Source organism: Aquarana catesbeiana, linkage group LG01 (assembly GCF_042186555.1).
Source record: "Aquarana catesbeiana isolate 2022-GZ linkage group LG01, ASM4218655v1, whole genome shotgun sequence".
NCBI classification, from domain to species: Eukaryota; Metazoa; Chordata; class Amphibia; order Anura; family Ranidae; genus Aquarana; species Aquarana catesbeiana.
The window spans coordinates 284,908,239-284,928,957 of NC_133324.1; the positions used below are offsets into that span (position 1 = coordinate 284,908,239).

Below are 20,719 nucleotides of genomic sequence, written 5' to 3' on the forward strand. Positions count from 1 at the left end.
CCCAGTGCTAAACCTTTCATCTGATTTCTAAATTGCTGCATTTGTACATTTCAAAAGCAAATATAAAGGAATAGAAGGTAATAAAGCACTTGTGGGTTTAGTCAAACTTTTTTTTCCATATAATTCTCCTTTAAGGGGGTGTGACAAGGGGTGTGTCCTATGCCTACATACTTTTGCTAATAGGTGTCCCTCGTTCCCATCTCAAAAAGTAAGGAGGTATGCTGCATCCGATTTGCATGTCAGAAGATTGTGACGGGCTCTCTATGGAGTCGGTTCACACATCTCCGGGGCGGCTCCGGTGCAAATTGCACAGGAGTCCTGTGCGTCTTCTGGTCCGTTTCAGGTCTGAATTCAGCCAAAAATTCTGACTGAAATCAGACCTGAAACTGTAAATGGAGATGCCCCGGATCCCTTCTGTGAGCCACTCCGTGCTGCAGTGTGACCCCAGCCTGAATGCATCATGCCTCCCAACTTTCTGAGATGAGGAACACCTATTAGCAAAAGTATGTAGGCATAGGACATGCCCCTACCATGCCCCCCTTTAGGGAGAATTGTACAAAAAATAATAATTGGTTAAACCCACAAGTGTTTTTACCCCTGCTATTCCTTTATACTAGCTTTTGGAATTTACAAATGCAGCAATTTAGAAATTGGATGAAAGGTATAGCACTGGGAAACATTTTTTTGATAGATAAGTAGTGCATTTTATACATAACTACTGTATATAGATAAGACCAAATTAAGGGACACATCAGGAGGAAAGAGGGACATTGTTCCAAATGAGGGACAGCCCCTCGAAATCAGGGACAGTGTGGATCTATGTGAATGTGTGGATGAATTAATCAGTATGGCCAGCTTTAGACTGTAAGGTCTTTGACTGATGTGACTTTAAAATTGACAGTGCTGTATTATTATTTTTTATTTATTTCAGGTACTTGTATAGGACCATCAATTTACACAGCGCTTTACATATACATTGTACATTCACATCAGTCCCTACCCTCAAGGAGCTTACAATCTAAGGTCCCTAACACACATTCATACATATACTAGGGCCAATTTAGACAGGATCTGATTAACCTTCAAGCATGTCTTTGGAGTGTGGGAGGAAACCGGAGTACCCGGAGGAAACCCACACAGGCAGAACATGCAAACTCCAGGCAGATGATGTCGTGGATGGGATTCGAACGAGTGACCCTTTATACTGTTAGGTGAAAGTGCCAATCACTACACCACTGTTATTATTATACATGATTTATATAGTGCCAACCGTTTACGCAGCGCTTTACAATGTAGAGGGGGGACAGCACAATTATAGTACAGTTTAATACAGAAGGGACAGAAGGACCCTGCTCGTAGAGCTTACATTCTAAAGTGAGGGGGTGGTGGTACAAAAGGTAATAGCTGTGGGGGATGATTTGATGGGGTGGCTCAGGTACAGTTCTTAGGTGGGTGTGGGATAGGCTTCCCTGAATAAATGAGTTTTCAGGGATCTCCTAAAGGTGGACAGGGTAGGGGCTGATCGGACATAACAGGGCAGGGAGTTCCAGAGAATGGGAGAGGCTCTGGAGAAGTTCTGAGGGCGAGCATGAGAGGTGGTAACAAGGGAGCTAGAGAGCAGGAGGTCTTAGGAGGAACGGAGGGGACGATTAGGGCAATATCTGCAGATAAGGTTGGTGATGTAGATGGGGGCGATGTTGTGGATAGACTTGTATGTTGTGGTTAGTATTTTGAATTTTATACGGTATACAGTACATGCCTGTAATATCTATTAATATAAAACACTGCATTCATTTTTAATATACGTTTTTTTTTTCTATAATCCACCAATCAATAACAAAATATTAACTTATATTGCATTCATGTACTAGATTTCTGTAAGAAAGTATCATCTTTGAGCATGAGGTGGCAGATCTGCCTGTTTCTTTCTCCATATCTGTGTGTGCCTGCACCTTTAACAGGAAGAATGCATCACTTGAGAGGCGTAGCAGAGCCCAGCCAATCAGACACTTCCAGTCTGTACTTTGTGAATGCTGGTTCAGCTGCCATTCATCTTCCTGTGTGCTGCAAAGAGGAGTCATGCCTTTCCTGGATCTGGACACCAATATTCCCCAGCAAGATATTGCAGAGGACTTCACTGAAAAGTTGTGTTCGGCTGCAGCATCCATCCTCAGCAAACCTAAGGAAGTGAGTAGAGCAGCAGGCCAGTGTACTGATTGTAGTGTCACTGATTGGATGAAAAAAAATCAGAAAATTGGATTGTCTATCAGGAACCGCTGACTGTTGCAATATATTCATCATAAGTAAGGATGAGCGCCGGTGTGTTCGCACACTCCACGTGCAGAGCCCGCCAGGAAGTCGGCACGGCGCTGTGCTAATCACAAGCAGTGTGACATTTTCCCGATGTGCGCCTGCAGAGATCAGGAAACGTCTCATTGCCTGTGATTAGCGCAGCGCTGTGCCGACTTCCCGGCGGGCTCTGCGCGTGGAGTGTGCGAACATGCCGGAGCTCATCCTTAATCTTAAGCAGCAAGCTTTCAGATTTGGGTAACAATGATTTCTTTTATTTCAGCTGGAGATGGATAAGGACACCTGTCATGTTTTTCTTGCTGTATTTGTCCCTGATATGCCCCTTTGCGACCTCACAATTTGTAGTCGCAGGCAGAATTGCAGCTATTCTGCCTGTGATTCTGAATTGCAGCAGAATGCATGATGTGCGTTCGTTTACCAGCATCCTGTAGTGGCAACCCAAATGTAATTGAACTGCATGGCAAAACGTGAGTTTAAAAAATCGCTCTAAACTTGTTGGCCAAAAAGGAGCAGGAGCAAAATCACGTGAAAAGCGCACAATAAAATTGAAAGTGGGCATGCTTGGTTTTTGTTCTGCGATAAGTGAATGGGGCTTTAGGGAAATGTTCCCTATTTGTCCTATTCAGGCCCCATTCACACAGGAGCCTCCGTCTTGCGGATTCTGATTGCTCAACCTGGGTGGGGTAGGGGGGGCGAATGACAGGTCCTGTCCGCTCCGCTGTGCAAAGTGGACACGGAACAGTTCCGTTCTCCTCTATTGGGAAATCGGGTGGAAACAGACTGCCTGTCTGTGTGTGGGTTTTATTTTCCCATCTGATCCGCCAGACGAATGGAAAATTGGATCACCATCTGTCTGGATTGTGTGGGCAGGATCAGATCGGATGGCGGCAGGTGTCAGCGAACTAGTATCCGCTGCTCCATTACTGGAGGGTCCGATCGGGTCCATCTGAAAAACTGACAGGGGGACCTCTTCGGAAAGCCTGTGTAAAAGGACTCTAATGCCCTGTACACACGACCGGTTTTGCTGTCGGAATAAACTCTGAAGGTTTTTACGATGGAGTTCCGCTCAAACTGTCTTGCGTACACACGGTCACACCAAATTCCGACCATCCAGAACGCGGTGACGTACAACACGTAGGACGGGACTAGAAAACGGAAGTTCAATAGCCAGTAGCCAATCGCTTCCGTCTCGTACTTGCTTCAGAGCATGCGTCGTTTTTGGTGCGTCGGAACAGCATACAAATGAGCGTTTTTTCCAATAGTAATTTGTTCCGTCGGAAAAATATAGAACATGTTCTCTATCTAAGTCTGTCTGAATTTTCGACAGAAAAAGTCCGATGGGGCATACACACGGTCAGAATATACGATGAAGAGCTCCCATCGGACTCTTTCTGTCTGAAATTGCACTTGTGTGTACGCGGCATTAGGGCTAGTTTATACTTGCTTTAAAACATGGCTTTGGACACGCTTTGTTATAGCTCTCTGAACGCCAGTCAAAGCTCCTGTCACAGTCCTGTTTACACCTTGCTTTTGCTTGGGGCTTTGGTGGAGCTTCGATGAGGCTTCAGTGGGGCTTCAAGCGACGTTTGCCATAGACTTCTATGGAGACTTTGAAGATGCTTTGAAGCACCACTAAAGCTACATGGGGTATAATTAATATATATATTTTTTTTAAAGCAAAAGCAAGGTGTAAACAGGACTGTAAGCTAACTATTTTATTCAGTGACAGAAGCTTTGAATAGCGTTCAGAGAGCTTTAACAAAGCTTGTCCAAAGCCTTGTTTTGAAGCAAGTGTAAACTAGCCGTTAATGTGTGTTGAAGCCGAAGCAAGTGTAAATGAGCCCTTACTGTTATCACTGAGCATGAAAGTGAAAGAAAATTCCCCAAATTTTGGGTTGTCACCAAAACAGGAACAGAGGGAAATCTTCCATTTGGGGAACTAGTTCTGGTGACAGCCAGGGATTTCCTGTTTTGGCCATAGGGCAGGAAGTGAAAGTAAATCTCCCCAATTGAAACCGATGGCAAAATAACCTGAGGTGTTATAACCCTTTCCCACTCTATCCAGATAGAGTAAAGCTGATACTTATTTTAGTGTTGATATTAATAATGATCATTTTTCTGGTTTCACAGACACCTAATCATAAAAAAAAAAAAAAAAAATTGAATTAGGACATAACCTTAGTGGTAAAGGTCGGCCTTATCAGAATTAATGTAGAGTACACATGCTGGGTCAGGGATCCATCGAAGTTCTGTATAGTCCTTTTGTCCTTTTGCTACAGCAGTGCTGCCATATAGAATATATCCTTTGCTCTTAACTAAAGTATAATTGATACAAATGTTTACCCCTTGATGTGAACCTGCATTTGCTTTAAAATGTGCATAATTTATTTTATTTTTTTTTTTTCTTAATCTGTGGTGTGGCCATACTGCTGTGGGGTTTTTTTTTTTTTTTTTTTTTAAATGGACACTAACAATTTTATTGCAATGGTTTCCAAGATAGCAATGGCAGCCCAGACTGGAGACTGAAATGACACAATTGCTAGATTGTCTCTAATTTTATGCATACCAACTTGTTTTTCTTTTTATTTATTTTTTTCCTAGAGGGTGAATGTCACCGTCAGAGGTGGAGCCTCTTTGATAATTGGTGGCTCTCCATCACCATGTGTCCAGCTGATAATCTCTTCTATTGGTGTAGTGGGAACCGCAGAACAGAATAAAGAGCACAGTTCAAAATTTTTTGAGTTTCTGACCAAAGAACTTGGCCTGACACCTGACAGGTAAAGTACCTGCTGAAAAACATATGTTGTCTGTTTGCAATTTAAAGTGATCAGTGAGGTCCTTCTTCTGGTGAGGTCTCAGATTGAAGGGGTGGGAAGGAACTCTGTAATGCTTAAACTGGGTACACTTGGGCCGAAAATGGTGGGTTTGGCAGGAACTGGTCAACTTTCCGCCTTTGTCTACAGCTTCTGTTGAATGAGCATGCTGGAAAGAGTGCGGATACGTAGTAACTAACCACCCAGTCACATGGAATAATGCAAACCATTATTGAGGCTGTGTTACTGTGAGGTTGTATTAAGATAAACTGCATTCTGCTACTGTTGGAAATGTTATCTTTTAATTGTGAACTGATTGAAAGGATTTTTTTTTTCCTGCTTTCCTCCCAGAGATCAGGCATTGCAGCAAGTTACAAGGTGAGAGGCTGCAGCATGGGCTAATCTGGATCAGACATTTTGTAAATACAGCCAACTCCTGCACTGGCGCCAGAATTCACAGGACTGTCATGCCTCAACCAGCATTTCAGTCTATAAAGTAGAGGTTGACCCTCTATGCTTTTTGTGGACTGCGTTTGCGTGGGTATGGCAGCCCATTCGAATGAATGAGCTGCCATGCCTGCGTTTCAGCAAACGCACTGTGGGCTAAGATGCATGGGGGTGCAATTTAGAATAAATGGCAGCCCCGCCTATCTTTTAAGAGTCTCTCCCCACCCCCACCCCCCCCCCCCCCCCCGCCAGCACAAAGGCCCTTCCAAAGCAGCCCTTCAGAGCTCACACTGGGGTGACTCACATTATTACATGTTACTACACAGGGGTAATCCCCCCCCCCCCAAAACACAAAGTTACAGACGGATGGCACTGAGAGGACTCAGACATATAGACAGATCAGAGGGGAGTCCCAGCTAACATTTTCCCCATATTTTCCCCATGGTAGTGGTGAATAGTTAGGCAGGTGACAACCAGCAGGAGGACTGAGCATAGCGGTTCATACATGCGGGGTCCCCTCTCCTCCAGTACTCATGGAGCTGCACCAGGCTGATGATGAAAGTCCCAGGGATCTGGTGTGCTCCACCCGCTGTTATCCCCCTCTGGTGATCAGTATGCTGTTTCCGGCACTGCACACTCCTGTCCAGTCTCTGTATTGCAGCCAACATCTCCCTGCCAGCTGCAGCACAGACAGGATTGTGGTGTATGTGGTACACGGACGGTCCTGCGAATCCAGGACGGTTGGAAGGTTTGGCCGCTGTGTGAAAGTGGCTATCTTGTTGAGACAGGGCTTTGCTTCTTTATGTCAGTCACTCCAGCAAGGAGAACAGCGAGCAGCACAGTAGGTGAGCTGCTGGATCTCCTGAGAATATCAGTCATGCAGATAAATGGCTAAGTGGCTGTAGGCACAGGGGTGACTAGACACCATCACTCGCTGCTATTTTTCAGGAGGAATTCCAGACAAAATGTACTCCCCCCTTAAAAAAATGCAATGACTTCAGGTTTTACATGAAAAACACAAGGGTAGAGATGTGCCAAATATTTAGCAGTTGCTGGTCTGGTTTTACAGGTACAAAGGACACTAGAGCAAAAATGTTTTATCCTATTACAAATTACATACAGCCAATCTTGCTATTTTTCCTGTACGATCCACAAGCATTTTTAAAATAAAATAAACTTCATTCTTTGTTTTACTGGTCAGGTTATGCAGCCGTAAATCTATGGTGCCTGCTTTTTCTCTGCCAGTGCTGGTGCTGTCACCTTATCCACTGCCACACTAAAAAAAAAACTTGGTACTTCTGGGTAGGGAGTCACATGCCATGCTTCTTTAGCCTTCCATAACTTGGTGCTCCGTCCCTGGGTAGCTAGTCTTCGGAACCTAACAGAGGGTGTTTACCCCTATTTAGGGATGGGTGTTGTCATTTTGATGTAGGTTGCCTCATGTGAACCACTGTCCTGCCATTTATTATCAGTCAACTGTGTTTACTCTTTTTAAATAATAATCACAACAGAAACTACCCAAATGACCCTGATCAAAAGTTTACATACCCCAGTTCCTAATACCGTGTATTGCCCCTTTAACATCAATGAAGTCATTTGTGGATGAGGCTCTTTATCTTCTCAGATGGTAAAGCTGCCCATTCCTCTTGGCAAAAAGCCTCCAGTTCATGTAAATTCTTGGGCTGTCTTGCATGAACTGCATGTTTGAGATCTCCCCAGAGTGGCTCAATGATATTGAGGTCAGGAGATTGAGATGGCCACTCCAGAACCTTCACTTTATTCCGCTATAGCTGATGAGAGGTCAGCTTGGCCTTTGTGTTTTGGAGCATTGTCATTTGGCAAACATAGAAAAAACACCTTGTACCAAAGGTACGGTGAGGGACCCCTTGGTTGTTAATAGACAGACCAAACCAAAAGTTAAAAAAAGTATGTTTTATTACAAAATATGAATACAATACATATAAAGTATAAAAGCCATAACTAATACCCTGAATTGATACAAATGTATAGATAGGTCAGCATCCTGGTGCAGAAAGGACTGGCGGCGATCGACACAGTGTATATAACACCTTACATGTTACAGACTGAAAGTCCTTCTTCAGAGGTTTTATGTTATTCAGATGGGTATAGAGTTTCTACAAGAAAAGAGTATGCAAGTAAACATTAATGCAAGGTAATCATATCCATAATTGTTCAGCTAAACAGCAAACCATGCAGTGTGTTAACATGACATGTGATACAAAACATGAACTGCTTTACTTACATGGCAACCAATTTACATTATGTCCAACAATCGATTGAAGCAATAATTTGCCCTTGCATCTCAAAAAAAATGTGTGCATAGCAAGATGTACTCAGGGCATTTTTTCAGCGGGAACGCGGGGGAACACCGTTCCGGCACCTCCAGCGCCGAATCTATGTAATGGCAAGGGGTACTGTGGTGGGCTGGAGTGGATCTATTTTTGAGTGGCCTATTGTTGCTGGTGGATCAATTATTGCTGGAAGAGATCTACTATTTATGGAAGGGTTGCTGGATACTATTATGGAACTGGCTGCTGGATAGTCTATTAATGCTGGCTGCTGGGAGATCTGTTGTTGCTGCTGGGTGGTATTTTGTTGTGGGGGTCCATTGTTGCTAGGGGGGTCTATTGTTTCTGAGTCAATCTATTGTTGCTGGGGTTCTATTGCGGTTGGCTGTGGGGAATACATTTTACTACATTTCTTGCTATCATTAACAAATTTCATACAAATGACTTAAAACCACAAAGTAATACTTAGCTCTGTACTCTCTAAAAGGGGCAGTACTGAGAGGTGGGTAGGGGATAAAACCAAGCAACGGTGCTCAGAGGTGGGTAGGGGGCAGAGATAAGAAGTGACTCAGAAGGGTGCAGGAACTGCACCTATTCTCTGAGGGAAAAAAAGCCCTGGATGTACTAATACCTATCAAATAATTACACCGAGTGGAATGTGCCTGCTCATAGCCGACTGCTCCTTCAGCATCTAAAAAGAGGCCTGGGGGCCGGTATAAGAGCACCTGTACGAAGGGTAGGGTCCAGTCGCGATGTTAGTTGCGATTAAAATCAGCTGGTGCAGAGAATGGGAGGGACCTTGCGGTCCATCTCCCGGGAGTCCCCCGACCTCTCCGTGCGCGGCCCCGGGTAAGTGGGGGCGAAACTGCATCGCAGCCGACACGCAATTGGCAATGTCTGCACTCTGGAATGGAATGCAAACATACGGAGGCCCAGGGAGGACCTACTCTGCCAAGAAATGGGCGTCCAGAGCTGCCCCATCCTACGCAATGGGAGGAACGGCCCAGGACCCATGTGCCTCGGGAGTGAAGAAGTCCCGTCCAGGTCCGCCACAGGGTAAACGGCAGCATAACATGCCCATAGACCAACGAATAAAAATTTAAAAAAAAAGGGGATATACCGTATTTATCGGCGTATAACACGCACCCCAATTTAGGAGGGAATTTTAAGGAGAAAAAAACTTTTAGGAGGGAAGTTGAAGGGAAAAAAACTTACATTTAAATGCCCGTCATTGCAGCCTTCTCAGTGCAGCCTTGCCCCAGTGCAGCCTTGCCCCAGTGCAGCCTTGCCCCAGTGCAGCCTTGCAGCTTGCTGAGCTTCAAAATCGCCGACCGTGATTTGAAAATGCCGGCGCCGAAATACACAGAGCCGGTCCTCGGCTCTTCTCGGCGGCTCTCGTTCACTTTCGGCTCCACTCGGGATGGGCGTGACGGTGAGCGGAGCTATCCGAACCTAGCCACTCGGCTAGGTTCGGGCGGTGCTCGAGTGAAGCCGAAAGTGGCCGAGAAGAGCCGAGGAACGGCACTGTGTATTTCGGCGCCGGCGGCGCCATTTTCAAATCGCAGTCGGCGATTTTGTTTTTTTGTTTTTTTTTTTTTTTTATCTGACAGCGGGGGATCGGCGTATAACACGCACCTGCGATTTTCCCCTGATTTTAAGGGGAAAAAAGTGCGTGTTATACGCCGAGAAATACGGTATATCCTGGTATAGCAGCCAATACAGGTAAACAGTGGTTGTAAAAAATGCAGGATGAGTAGGATACATTGAAATGTGGGAAAATATTGAATTTGTTTAAAGATAACAACATTACCAGGAATTACAGTGATAAGCAAATTAATCACACATTTTTTTGGGGTATACAGAACAACGTACAGACACTGATTGCTGCTGTACAGCAATAATATCAATGCCAACAATTGGTGAGTGAAAGGTCCCAGGCTGGGGCTTCTCTGTACTGCTTAAAAAATATGAATGATTTTTACTGATAGATCTTAAAAAAAGATAGATAATTACCAAAAAATGGGCATTGAAGGGATTATCCTACATATCCAATTCACAAACCCCAGACTCAAATCCTGGGAGATAAGGCCTCAATGAGTCCTGGGGTTGTGGTAGCCATCCCCGAGATGTGGTGCCAATGTGATCTATCACCGTGTATAAGGGTATAAATACAACGCCAAAACTCTGGTTTGGTCTTACCGACATAAAAACCGCCGCAATCACAGGTGAGTAAATACATCACACCTGTGGTGCGCCAGTTCGTATAATGTCTAGGTTTGAATCCTCCCCATTTGGGAGGGTAATATTTTTCCGTGTCTATATATTTACAATATCCAGTTACCACATGGGAAAAGTACGCAATATTTTGTTTAATAGTAAATTCACTGTGCACTAATTTTATCCCGAAGTGAGGAAGCCCGTCGGAATGTAATTATTTGATAGGTATTAGTACATCTTGCCCTGCACAAATTTTTTGAGATGCAAGGGCAAATGATTGCTTCAATCAATTTTTGGACATATTTTCACAGCAATTGATTCTGATACACATACAGTGGGGACGGAAAGTATTCAGACCCCCTTAAATTTTTCAATTTTGTTTTATTGCAGCCATTTGCTAAAATCATTCAAGTTAATTTTTTTTCCTCCTAAAACACAGAATTGTTGACATTTTTGCAGATTTATTAAAAAAGAAAAACTGAACACACACGTGGTCCTAAGTATTCAGACCCTTTGTTTTTACACTCATATATTTAACTTGGGTGCTGTCCATTTCTTCTTCTGATCATCCTTGAGATGGTTCTACACCTACATTTGAGTCCAGCTGTGTTTTGATTATACTGATTTGACTTCATTAGGAAAGCCACACACCTGTCTATATAAGACCTTACAGCTCATAGTGCATGTCAGAGCAAATGAGAATCATGAGGTCAAAGGAACTGCCTGAAGAGCTCAGAGACAGAATTGTGGCAAGGTACAGATCTGGCCAAGGTTACAAAATTTCTGCTGCACTTAAGGTTCCTAAGAGCACAGTGGCCTCCATAATCCTTAAATGGAAGACATTTGGGACGACCAGAACCCTTCCTAGAGCTGGCCGTCCGGCCAAACTGAGCTATCAGGGGAGAAGAGCCTTGGTGAGAGAGGTAAAGAAGAACCCAAAGATCACTGTGGCTGAGCTCCAGAGATGCAGTCAGGAGATGGGAGAAAGTTGTAGAAAGTCACCCATCACTGCAGCCCTCCACCAGTCGGGGCTTTATGGCAGAGTGGCCCGACAGAAGCCTCTCCTCAGTGCAAGACACATGAAAGCCCGCATGGAGTTTGCTAAAAAACACCTGAAGGACTCCAAGATGGTGAGAAATTAGGTTCTTTGGTCTGATGAGACCAAGATAGAACTTTTTGGCCTAAGCGGTATGTGTGGAGAAAACCAGGCACTTCTCATCACCTGTCCAATACAATCCCAACAGTGAAGCATGGTGGTGGCAGCATCATGCTGCGGGGGGTGTTTTTCAGCTGCAGGACTGGTTGCAATCAAGGGAAAGATGAATGCAGCCAAGTACAGGGATATCCTGGACGAAAACCTTCTCCAGAGTGCTCAGGACCTCAGACTGGGCCGAAGGTTTACCTTCCAACAAGACAATGACCCTAAGCACACAGTTAAAATAAGTGGCTTCACAACAACTCCGTGATTGTTCTTGAATGGCCCAGCCAGAGCCCTGACTTAAACCCAATTGAGCATCTCTGGAGAGACCTAAAAATGGCTGTCCACCAATGGCGACCCTAGGGGGGGCCAGAGGGGGCCCTGCCCCCCCCCCCCCCCCCAACATTATGCTGGGCCCCAACATGTGCCCCCCCCCCCCCCCAAAAAACATTATTTTTTTTTTTTTTTTTTTTTTTTTTTTTTTTTTTTTTTTACAAAAAGGCAATTTCTTTTTGTTTGTATTCATATCCGATGTGCCGCATCTTACTCGGGCCACCGCTGGGGTAACACAGTCTCTATTGAGAGGGAGAACATCCCCAGTCAGCTCCTGCAGGTGATTCCTCCCCCCCCCCCTCCCTCTGCTCGCTGACACTGCATAATGCAAGCGCTCACACAACCACAGCCACCCGATCTGCTCCTTCCCCTGCATCCTCATTGGCAGGGAGAAGAGCGAGTTGCAGGAAGGACTCCACCAGGACTCTCAGTTTCTGAAAAAACAGACTGATTTCTCCCGTCCTTAGGACAGGAGAACGAGCCTGTAAATTCCAAGAAATGCCAGACCAGCACTGTCAATAGCAGGGGCAGGACAGCAAGAGGAGGCTGGGAAACCCCACAGTGACAGAACACCAGGGCCAGGTGGCAAGACAACCTTTGCAACCCTGATAGTTCTCCCACTGCTTTGGACCCTTATATTTTCTTGGTATGCTGGTGATATATATCTCTTGTTCTCTGTCACCCTGGGGTGGGCCCCAATACAGTAGGAAGGGAGCTTACTGCAGAACATGTGAAAGGGCTGTTGTGGGATCGTGATAAAGGACCCCAGGATAGATAAAATATTTATCTATATATTTGCATTTTATATTGCCCCCCTATTTTTGTCCCTGTCCCCCCATGTGCCCCCCCCTAAATATGAAAGCTGGAGATGCCACTGCTATCCACCAACGTTTACCATCCAACCTGACAGAACTGGAGAGGATCTGCAAGGAGGAATGGCAGAGGATCCCCAAATCCAGGTGTGAAAAACTTGTTGCATCTTTCCCAAAAAGACTCATGGCTGTATTAGATCAAAAGGGTGCTTCTACTAAATACTGAGCAAAGGGTCTGAATACTTGGGACCATGTGATATTTCAGTTTTTCTTTTTTTAATAAATCTACAAAAATGTCAACAATTCTGTGTTTTTCTGTCAATATGGGGTGCTGTGTGTACATTAATGAGGAAAAAATGAACTTAAATGATTTTAGCAAATGGCTTCAATATAACAGAGTGAAAAATTTAAGGGGGTTTGAATACTTTCCGTCCCCACTGTATATATCTTTTAAACTATTTTTATAGCAGTATTGGTCGAGCCTTGGTGGTTGATTGTACTATTCTCCACCATTTGAGTCCTCGTAGTGAAGCAAGCCCCAATTTGGCTGCCTGGTGGATTTGGAGGATGCATGCCCTAATGACCAATTAATTTTTCCTGACCAGGTCAATTCCTTCAGATATATCCTCTATGTGAATTGGTCGCCATGTAAGTAAAGCAGTTCATGTTTTGTATTACATGTCATGTTAACACACTGCATGGTTTGCTGTTTAGCTGAACAATTATGGATATGATTACCTTGCATTAATGTCAAATTTACTTGCATACTCTTTCCTTGGAGAAACCCTATACCCATCTGAATTAACCGCTTCCAGACCAGCCACCGCAGTTTTACTGCGGCAGGTTGGCTCCCCTGCGCGAAATCACGTTACTGTATGTGCTCTTGCAGGGTCCGGATAGCAGGCGCGTGTGCCGCTGCACAGCGGGGGTGCCGATGCTCGTGGCCGGCCATGAGTGATCGTGACTAGGAGACACAGAACAGGGACGAGTGTGTGTAAACACACACTTCCCTGTTCTGTTCTGACAGTAGTGACAGATCGTGTGTTCCTATTAGCTAGGGACCACGATCTGTCACTTCCTGTAGTTGGTCCCTCCCACTTCAGTTAAAATCACCTCCCAAGGAACACAGTTAACCCCTTCACCGCCCCTAGTGTTAACCCCTTCACTGCCAGTGACATTTTTACAGTAATCAATGCATTTTTAATCGCACTGATTGCTGTATTAATGCAAGTGGTTCCAAAAATGTGTCTGATGTGTCCACCATAATGTCGCAGTCACGATAAAAATCACAGATCGCCGCCATTGCTAGTAAAAAAAAAATATATAATATAAATCTATCCCCTATTTTGTAGACGCTATATCTTTTGCGCAAACCAATCAATATAAGCTTACTGCGTTGTTTTGTTTTTTTTTTTTTTTTTTTTGTTTATAGCGCAAAAAATAAAAACCGCAGAGGCGATCAAATACCACCAAAAGAAAGCTCCTATTTGTGGGGAAAAAAAGGCGTCAATTTTGTTTGGGTACAACGTCGCACGACCGCAATTGTCAGTTCAGTCATGACCGCAATTGTCAGTCAGCGACGCAGTGCCACATAGCAAAAAGTGCTCTGGTCAGGAAAGGGGTAAATTCTTCTGGGGCTGAAGTGGTTAATAACATAAAACCTCTGAAGAAGGACTTTCAGTCCGTAACATGTAAGGTGTTATATACACTGTGTCAATCGCCGCCAGTCCTTTCTGCACCAGGATGCTGACCTATCTATACATTTGTATCAATTCAGGGTATTAGTTATGGCTTTTATGCTTTATATGTATAGTAGGGGTGCACCGAATGGAAATTTTGGTACTGATACTGAAAATGAAGGATGCACTGGGCCGAAAACCAATACAAAAAATTACAATTTTTAATAAATATTTATATTATTTCTATATATAATTGTATTCAACGTTTTAATTAATATCAATTTAAATTAATATGAATTTATTGTTTGCCATTATTGGCACCTTTTAGTGCAAGAAAGGTCAAGAAAAATGCAGTCTGCAATCTCTAACCATCTCTTGTATCATGTCTGCAATCTCTTACTCGATGCACCTCTAACAGATATGATACAGAAGATGGTCAGAGACTGCTGACCTGATACCGGAGATGGTCAGACACTGCAGACATGATACAAGAGATCAATGCAGCCTGCCTGTGCCCAGCAGCCTCACCAGTGCCCATCATATGCAGCCTGCCAGCAGCCATACCAGTGCCCGTCATATGCAGCTTGCCAGTGCCCGCCAGCCTCACCAGTGCCCGTCATATGCAGCCCACCAGTGCCTGTCATATGCAGCCCCATCAATGTCAATCATGTGCAGCTTGCCAGTGCCCACCAGCCTCACCAGTGCCCGTCATGTGCAGCCTGCCTGTACCCGCATCAGCGGCGATCTCTGTGTATCACGGAACTGGATTTGAATTGTCCGGGCCGCAGTAACAATGTCCGGCCTCCTGTAATCACGTCACACTGATTCAATGTCCCACCACTGGATCAGTGTGCCATCTATCACAGGAGGCGGGACATTGTTACTGCGGCCGGGCAATAGTCTGACTTGTCCTTTTGACCAATCAAAACAATCCCAATGTGACATAAATTCCTTTTTACTGCTGCTGTAATCACCATGTCGGATGTTTGGGACAAGGCTCCTACTTTGATCCGACTTCAGTGATATTCAGTGGGCTGAGGCCGGGTTTACACTGGTGTGACAAACGCTCCGACATTGATTTTCACACGTCATGCGACATGAGCTCCCAATGTTTCCCTATGGGAGCCGTCTTAACTGGGCCGACTTTGAAAATGCTCCCTGTACTTCAGCCCATTGACTATCATTGAAGTCAGATCGCCGTCTTGCATGATCCGACTTTGGCATGGGACTTGTGCTCTGATGATCTTGAGGGGGAACTCCATGCTAAAAAATTTGAAATAAAAAACCGGCATGGGTTCCCCCTCCAAGGGCATACCAGGCCCTTCGGTCTGGTATGGATTTTAAGGGGAACCCCCTATGCTGAAAAAAACGGCGTGGGGATCCCCCCAAAATCCATACCAGACCCTTATCCGAGCACATAGCCCAGCCGGTCAGGAAAGGGGGTGGGGACGAGCGAGCTTCCCCCCCCCCCCCCCCCCTCCTGAGCCGTACCAGGCCGCATGCCCTCAACATGGGGGGTGGGTGCTTTGGGGCAGGGGGGGCGCACTGTGGCCCCCCACCCCAAAATGCCTTGTCCCCATGAAGACAAGGGCCTCTTCCCGACAACCCTGGCCATTGGTTGTCGGGGTCTGTGGGCGGGGGGCTTATCGGAATCCGGGAGCCCACTTTAATAAGGGGCCCCCAGCCCTATGTGAATGAGTATGGGGTACGTCGTACCCCCCTACCCATTCACCTGGGGGGGAAAAAGTGTCAATTAAAAAAACACACTATACAGGTTTTTAAAGTAATTTTATTAGGCAGCTCCGGGGTCTCTTCCGACTTCTACCGCTCTCTCCTGGTCTCCGGTTCTTCTCCCGCTCTCTGGTGTCTTCTGCCGGGCTCCTCCGCTATCTTCTGCTAGCGTTGGCCCGGTCTTCACTGTCGTCTTCTTCTGATGTTGACACGACGATCTCTCCCGCTGTAATGCCGTGTGCGCAACAACTTTTATAGGCATGGGACGTGGTCACTGGGTGATGTCATCTGGTGACCCCGCCCCTTATGACGTCACTGCCCGGGGCCTGATGGGGCGGTGATGTCATAAGGGGCGGGGTCACCGGATGACATCACCCGGTGACCACTCCCCATGCCTATATAAGTCATTGCGCACACGGCATTACAGCGGGAGAGAGCGTCGTGTCAACATCGGAAGAAGACGGTGAAGACCGGGCCAACGCTAGCAAAAGAGCAGAAGATAGCGGAGGAGCCCGGCAGAAGACACCGGAGACCAGGATAGAGCGGTAGAAGTCGGAAGCCCCCCCCCCCCGGAGCTGCCTAATAAATTACTTCAAAAACCTGTCTAGTGTGTGGGGGTATTTTTTTTTTTTTTTTTTTTTTGTTCTTCCCCCAGGTGAATGGGTAGGGGTACGATATACCCCATACTCATTCGCATAGGGCGGGGGGCTGGGATCTGGGGGCCCCCTTATTAAAGGGGGCTCCCGAATTCCAATAAGGCCCCCGCCCATGGACCATGACAACCAACGCCCAGGGTTGTCGGGAAGAGGCCCTTGTCTTCATCAACATGGAGACAAGGTGCTTTGCGGTGGGGGGGGGCCGCAGTGCGCCCCCTGCCCCAAAGCACCCACCCCCCCCATGTTGAGGGCATGCGGCCTGGTACGGCTCAGGAGGGGCAGCGCTCGCTCGTCCCCACCCCCTTTCCTGACCGGCCGGGCTGCGTGCTCGGATAAGGGTCTGGTATGGATTTTGGGGGGACCCCCACTCCGTTTTTTTTTTTCTTTTTCGACGAAGGGCCTGGTATGCCCTTGGAGGGGGAACCCATGCCGCTTTTTTATTTAAAATTTGGCGTGGAGTTCCTCCTCAAGATTCATACCAAACACAGTGCCTGGTATTGGCGGGGATCCAAGTTGTTCATAGTAGGAAGGCTGTCGTGTCGCACTAGTGTAAACCCGGCCTGAAGTAGGATCAAAGTAGACTTGTGTCGGACCAGTTAAGACGGCTCTCAGAGGGAAACATTGATTTTCACACATCATGCGACATGAGCTCCCACTGTCAGAGCGTTTGTCGTATAGTGTGAACCCACTTTGGATCCGACTATGCCCTTCAACTTGAACTCCGACATGCGTCCGTCTTCAATGAACAGGAATTCGAATTCGACTTTGCTCCCCGATAATACCAGGCACTGTCTGTGCATGGGCCCCCCCCCCCCCCCAAAGATTCATACCAATGTGTAAAAAAAAAAAAAAAATGGCATGGGTTCCCCCCAAGAGCATACCAGGCCCTTCGGTCTGATATGGATTTTCAGGGGAATCCCCACGGCAAAAAAACAGCGTTGGGGGTCCACCCCAAAATCCATACCAGGCCCTTTATCTGAGTACACAGCCCGGCAAGTCAAGAAAGGGAGTGGGGACGAGTGAGCTCCCCCCCCTTGAACTGTACCAGGCCACATGCCCTCAACATGGGGGAGGGGGGGTGCTTTGGGGCAGGGGGGCGGGCGTTAATGCTGGGTGTGCGTTGTGCCACTACTTATATTGGCATGGGGCGGGGTCACCGTTGATGTCATCCAGAGGCCCCACCCCTTATGCCATCACCGCCTGGGCATGATGGGGTGGTAAATTCATAAGGGGTGGGCCTCTGGTGACCCAGCCCCATGCCAATATAAGTAGTGGTACCCAGCATTAGAGCGGGAGAGAGCGTCATGTCAACATCATAAGAAGAACAGAGGGAGAAGATGGCGGAGAAGACCCAGCAGAGACAGAAGACAGAGGGAGAAGAACCGGAGAAAGCTAGAAGACCCGGAGAGGGGAGAAGAGATTGGAAGAGACTACGGAGCTGCCTTAACAAATTACTTTAAAAATATGTGTAATGTGTTTTTATTTTTGACTCTTTTTTTTTTTTTTGGTGAATGGATAGGGGTACAATGTACCCCATGCTCATTCACATAGGGTGGGGGGCCAGGATCTGGTGGCCCCCTTGTTAAAGGGGGCTTCCAGATTCCGATAAGCCCCCCTGCCCACGGACTACGACAACAAACGGCCAGGGTTGTCGGGAAGAAGCCCTTGTCCTCATCAACAACTTGCACCAAAGCAAACACCCCCCACCCCCCCTATGTTGAGGGCATGTGGCCTGGTATGGTTCGGGAGGGGTGCTCGCTTGTCTCCACTCCTCCTTTTCCTGACCTGCCGAGCTGTGCTCGGATAAGGGTCTGGATTTTGGGGGGGACCCAAACTCGTTTTTTCGGCGTGGGGTTCCCCTGAAAATCCATACCAGACCGAAGGGCCTGGTATGCTCTTGGAGGGGAACCCATGCCAGGTGTTGTGTGGTTTTTTTTTTGTTTGTTTTTGTTTTTTAAATTTGGGGTGGAGTTCCCCTTCAAGATCCAAGTCGCATGCCAAGGTCAGATCAGTTAAGACTTTGATCCGAGTTCAGTGATATTCAATGGGCTGAAGTAGGATCAAAGTCAGACCAAAATAGTGCAGGGAGCATTTTCAAAGTCGGACCGACCTGTGTCGGACCAGTTAAGATGGCTCCCATAGGGAAACATTGATTTTCACAAGTCATGCGACATGAGCTTCCAATATCGTAGCGTTTGTCGTAACAGTGTGAAACCAGCCTGAGTCTTAAGCAACTGCAACAGGCTGCCTAGTTGTCAATGGGCCATTCTTTTCAGGCTGGGTTCACACTGATACAACGCGACTGTTGTACGACTATCGTCCTACTTTGCACTGCTACATCGGTCCTACTTCCATCCGATTTTAATGAACAAGAGAGATTTTGCTCTGACTTTGAGATAGCAGACTTGTCCTTTGACCAATAAAAACAATCCCAGAGTGACAAATTTGTTTTACTGCTGCTGTAATAACCATGTCAGATGTCACAAGTCGGATGGTTAGGACAAGGATCCGACTTTGATGATATTCAATGGGTTGAAGTAGGATTGCAGGGAGCATTTTCAAAGCCGGACCGACCTGTGTTGGACCAGTTAAGATGGCTCTCCTAGGGAAACATTGATTTTCACACGTCATGCGACATGAGCTCCCGATGTCGGAGCGTTTGTCATGCCAGTGTGAACCCAGGCTAAGGCCCCTTTCACACTACTATCACTTTGCCGCGATTTCAGGGAATACCTGTGTAACTGGCATCAAAGTCAGACCAAGGTAGCGAAGGGACTACTTTTGAAGTCGTACTAATATAAATTGTCATTGGAAATCATGGGAACGACTTGTCATGCTACTTTGCAGTCCCAAATCGTGGGACAAGTTCTACAAGTTTGAAAGGGGCCTAAAGGTTTTATCCTCCTGAATCCTAATAATTTCTTTTCAGATGAACACTGGTTTGTTGAATCTACAGTACCTGTCAGCTTCTTATAGCTCTGACAAAACATCCGCACATTAGTTAATGTCTCTGCCTCCACTTACAAGACTATGAAAAGGTGCCACTCTTTCAGCAGAAGAAGTTGTTCACGATTTATATAGCCGCAACAGATTTTGCAGCACAAAATAAAGGGCAGCATGACGCCTTCATTTGGTTTTAGAATGACTGACATAATTATAGTGGTGATTTATTAATGTTCCAATGGCAAAAATCATAAAATTGAAGTGCTAGCTTTAAGTGGTGTTGGCTTCCAGAAATGTCAACCATGTTCCCTAACCTTTACTGTGGCCTTTTTTCCTGTAGGATTCTGCTGCGCTTTCACCCTCTGGAGCCTTGGCAGATTGGGAAAAATGGAACCGTTATGACATATTTGTGATGCCTTACTAATATTGAAGAGTCTACAACCATTCAAGATGTTCTATTGGAAATCATTTCAATATATTCTTTATTTTAAATATACCGATCATGATCTTTACATAAAGAAATTAGTTCCCTGCAGATTAGAGAACCTTGGGACCAGAAGTTACAATATCTGTTGTGTTTTTTATGGCTACATGTTTGAGTCAATGAAGATTTACACACTAACTGTATGCTATGTATATTAATAAAGTATTACAACTGATGCTGAGCATGTGTAGTTACGTTCGTTTTTTTTGTACCTGCCTTATTTCCTTTTATTTGCTTTCTCATGCAAACTGCCTTACAGTTCTTACAGAAAAATAATTGTAAGAGCATTTGAAAATAATGCCAAAAAAAATGTTATCCCTAACCAGAAATGGTCTGTAAAGAAACAGGACTGAATCCCAAAAAGTTGGCCTAAATGTAACTACATCCATGCAAATTTTGGTAGCGTGTCTTATTTGAAGGGCACTTACCATGCAGGAATCATGACATGACTACAACTAGTGAAATCCTAACCAGTTTCCTTGATTCTAAATAATTTCGATGTACATGTGCCTTCATCAACTGTATTATGGACTGATCTTAACCAGGAATGAGCCCAAGATACTTGGGTTTGGTTCAACACAGCTTTGGCAATCTGGATCAAATTGTGGATCCTGAATCTGGACCCCAATGAAGGCAATTGCAACCAAATCTTAGAAATCAGTAATGGACATTTTCTGGGCTAATAGGCAATGGATTGCCAAACAAAGGGCATGGGGAGCAGAACCCTAGTGGCCTGGGTGACAAAGTTTTTTTACATTTATTATACTTTAGGGAAATTGACTTTTCA

General features: G+C 45.7%; 1 protein-coding gene across 1 annotated transcript; it reads left to right on the top strand.

The window, feature by feature from the left end:
- Window positions 1-1,981: 1,981 nt before the first annotated feature.
- On the top strand, window positions 1,982-20,113 carry LOC141141876 (D-dopachrome decarboxylase-B-like). Its single transcript, XM_073629205.1, has 3 exons — window positions 1,982-2,187; window positions 4,912-5,087; window positions 19,789-20,113. The coding sequence occupies exons 1-3, from the start codon at window positions 2,080-2,082 to the stop codon at window positions 19,859-19,861; spliced, it is 357 nt and encodes a 118-aa protein (XP_073485306.1). The 5' UTR covers window positions 1,982-2,079; the 3' UTR covers window positions 19,862-20,113.
- Window positions 20,114-20,719: the final 606 nt, after the last annotated feature.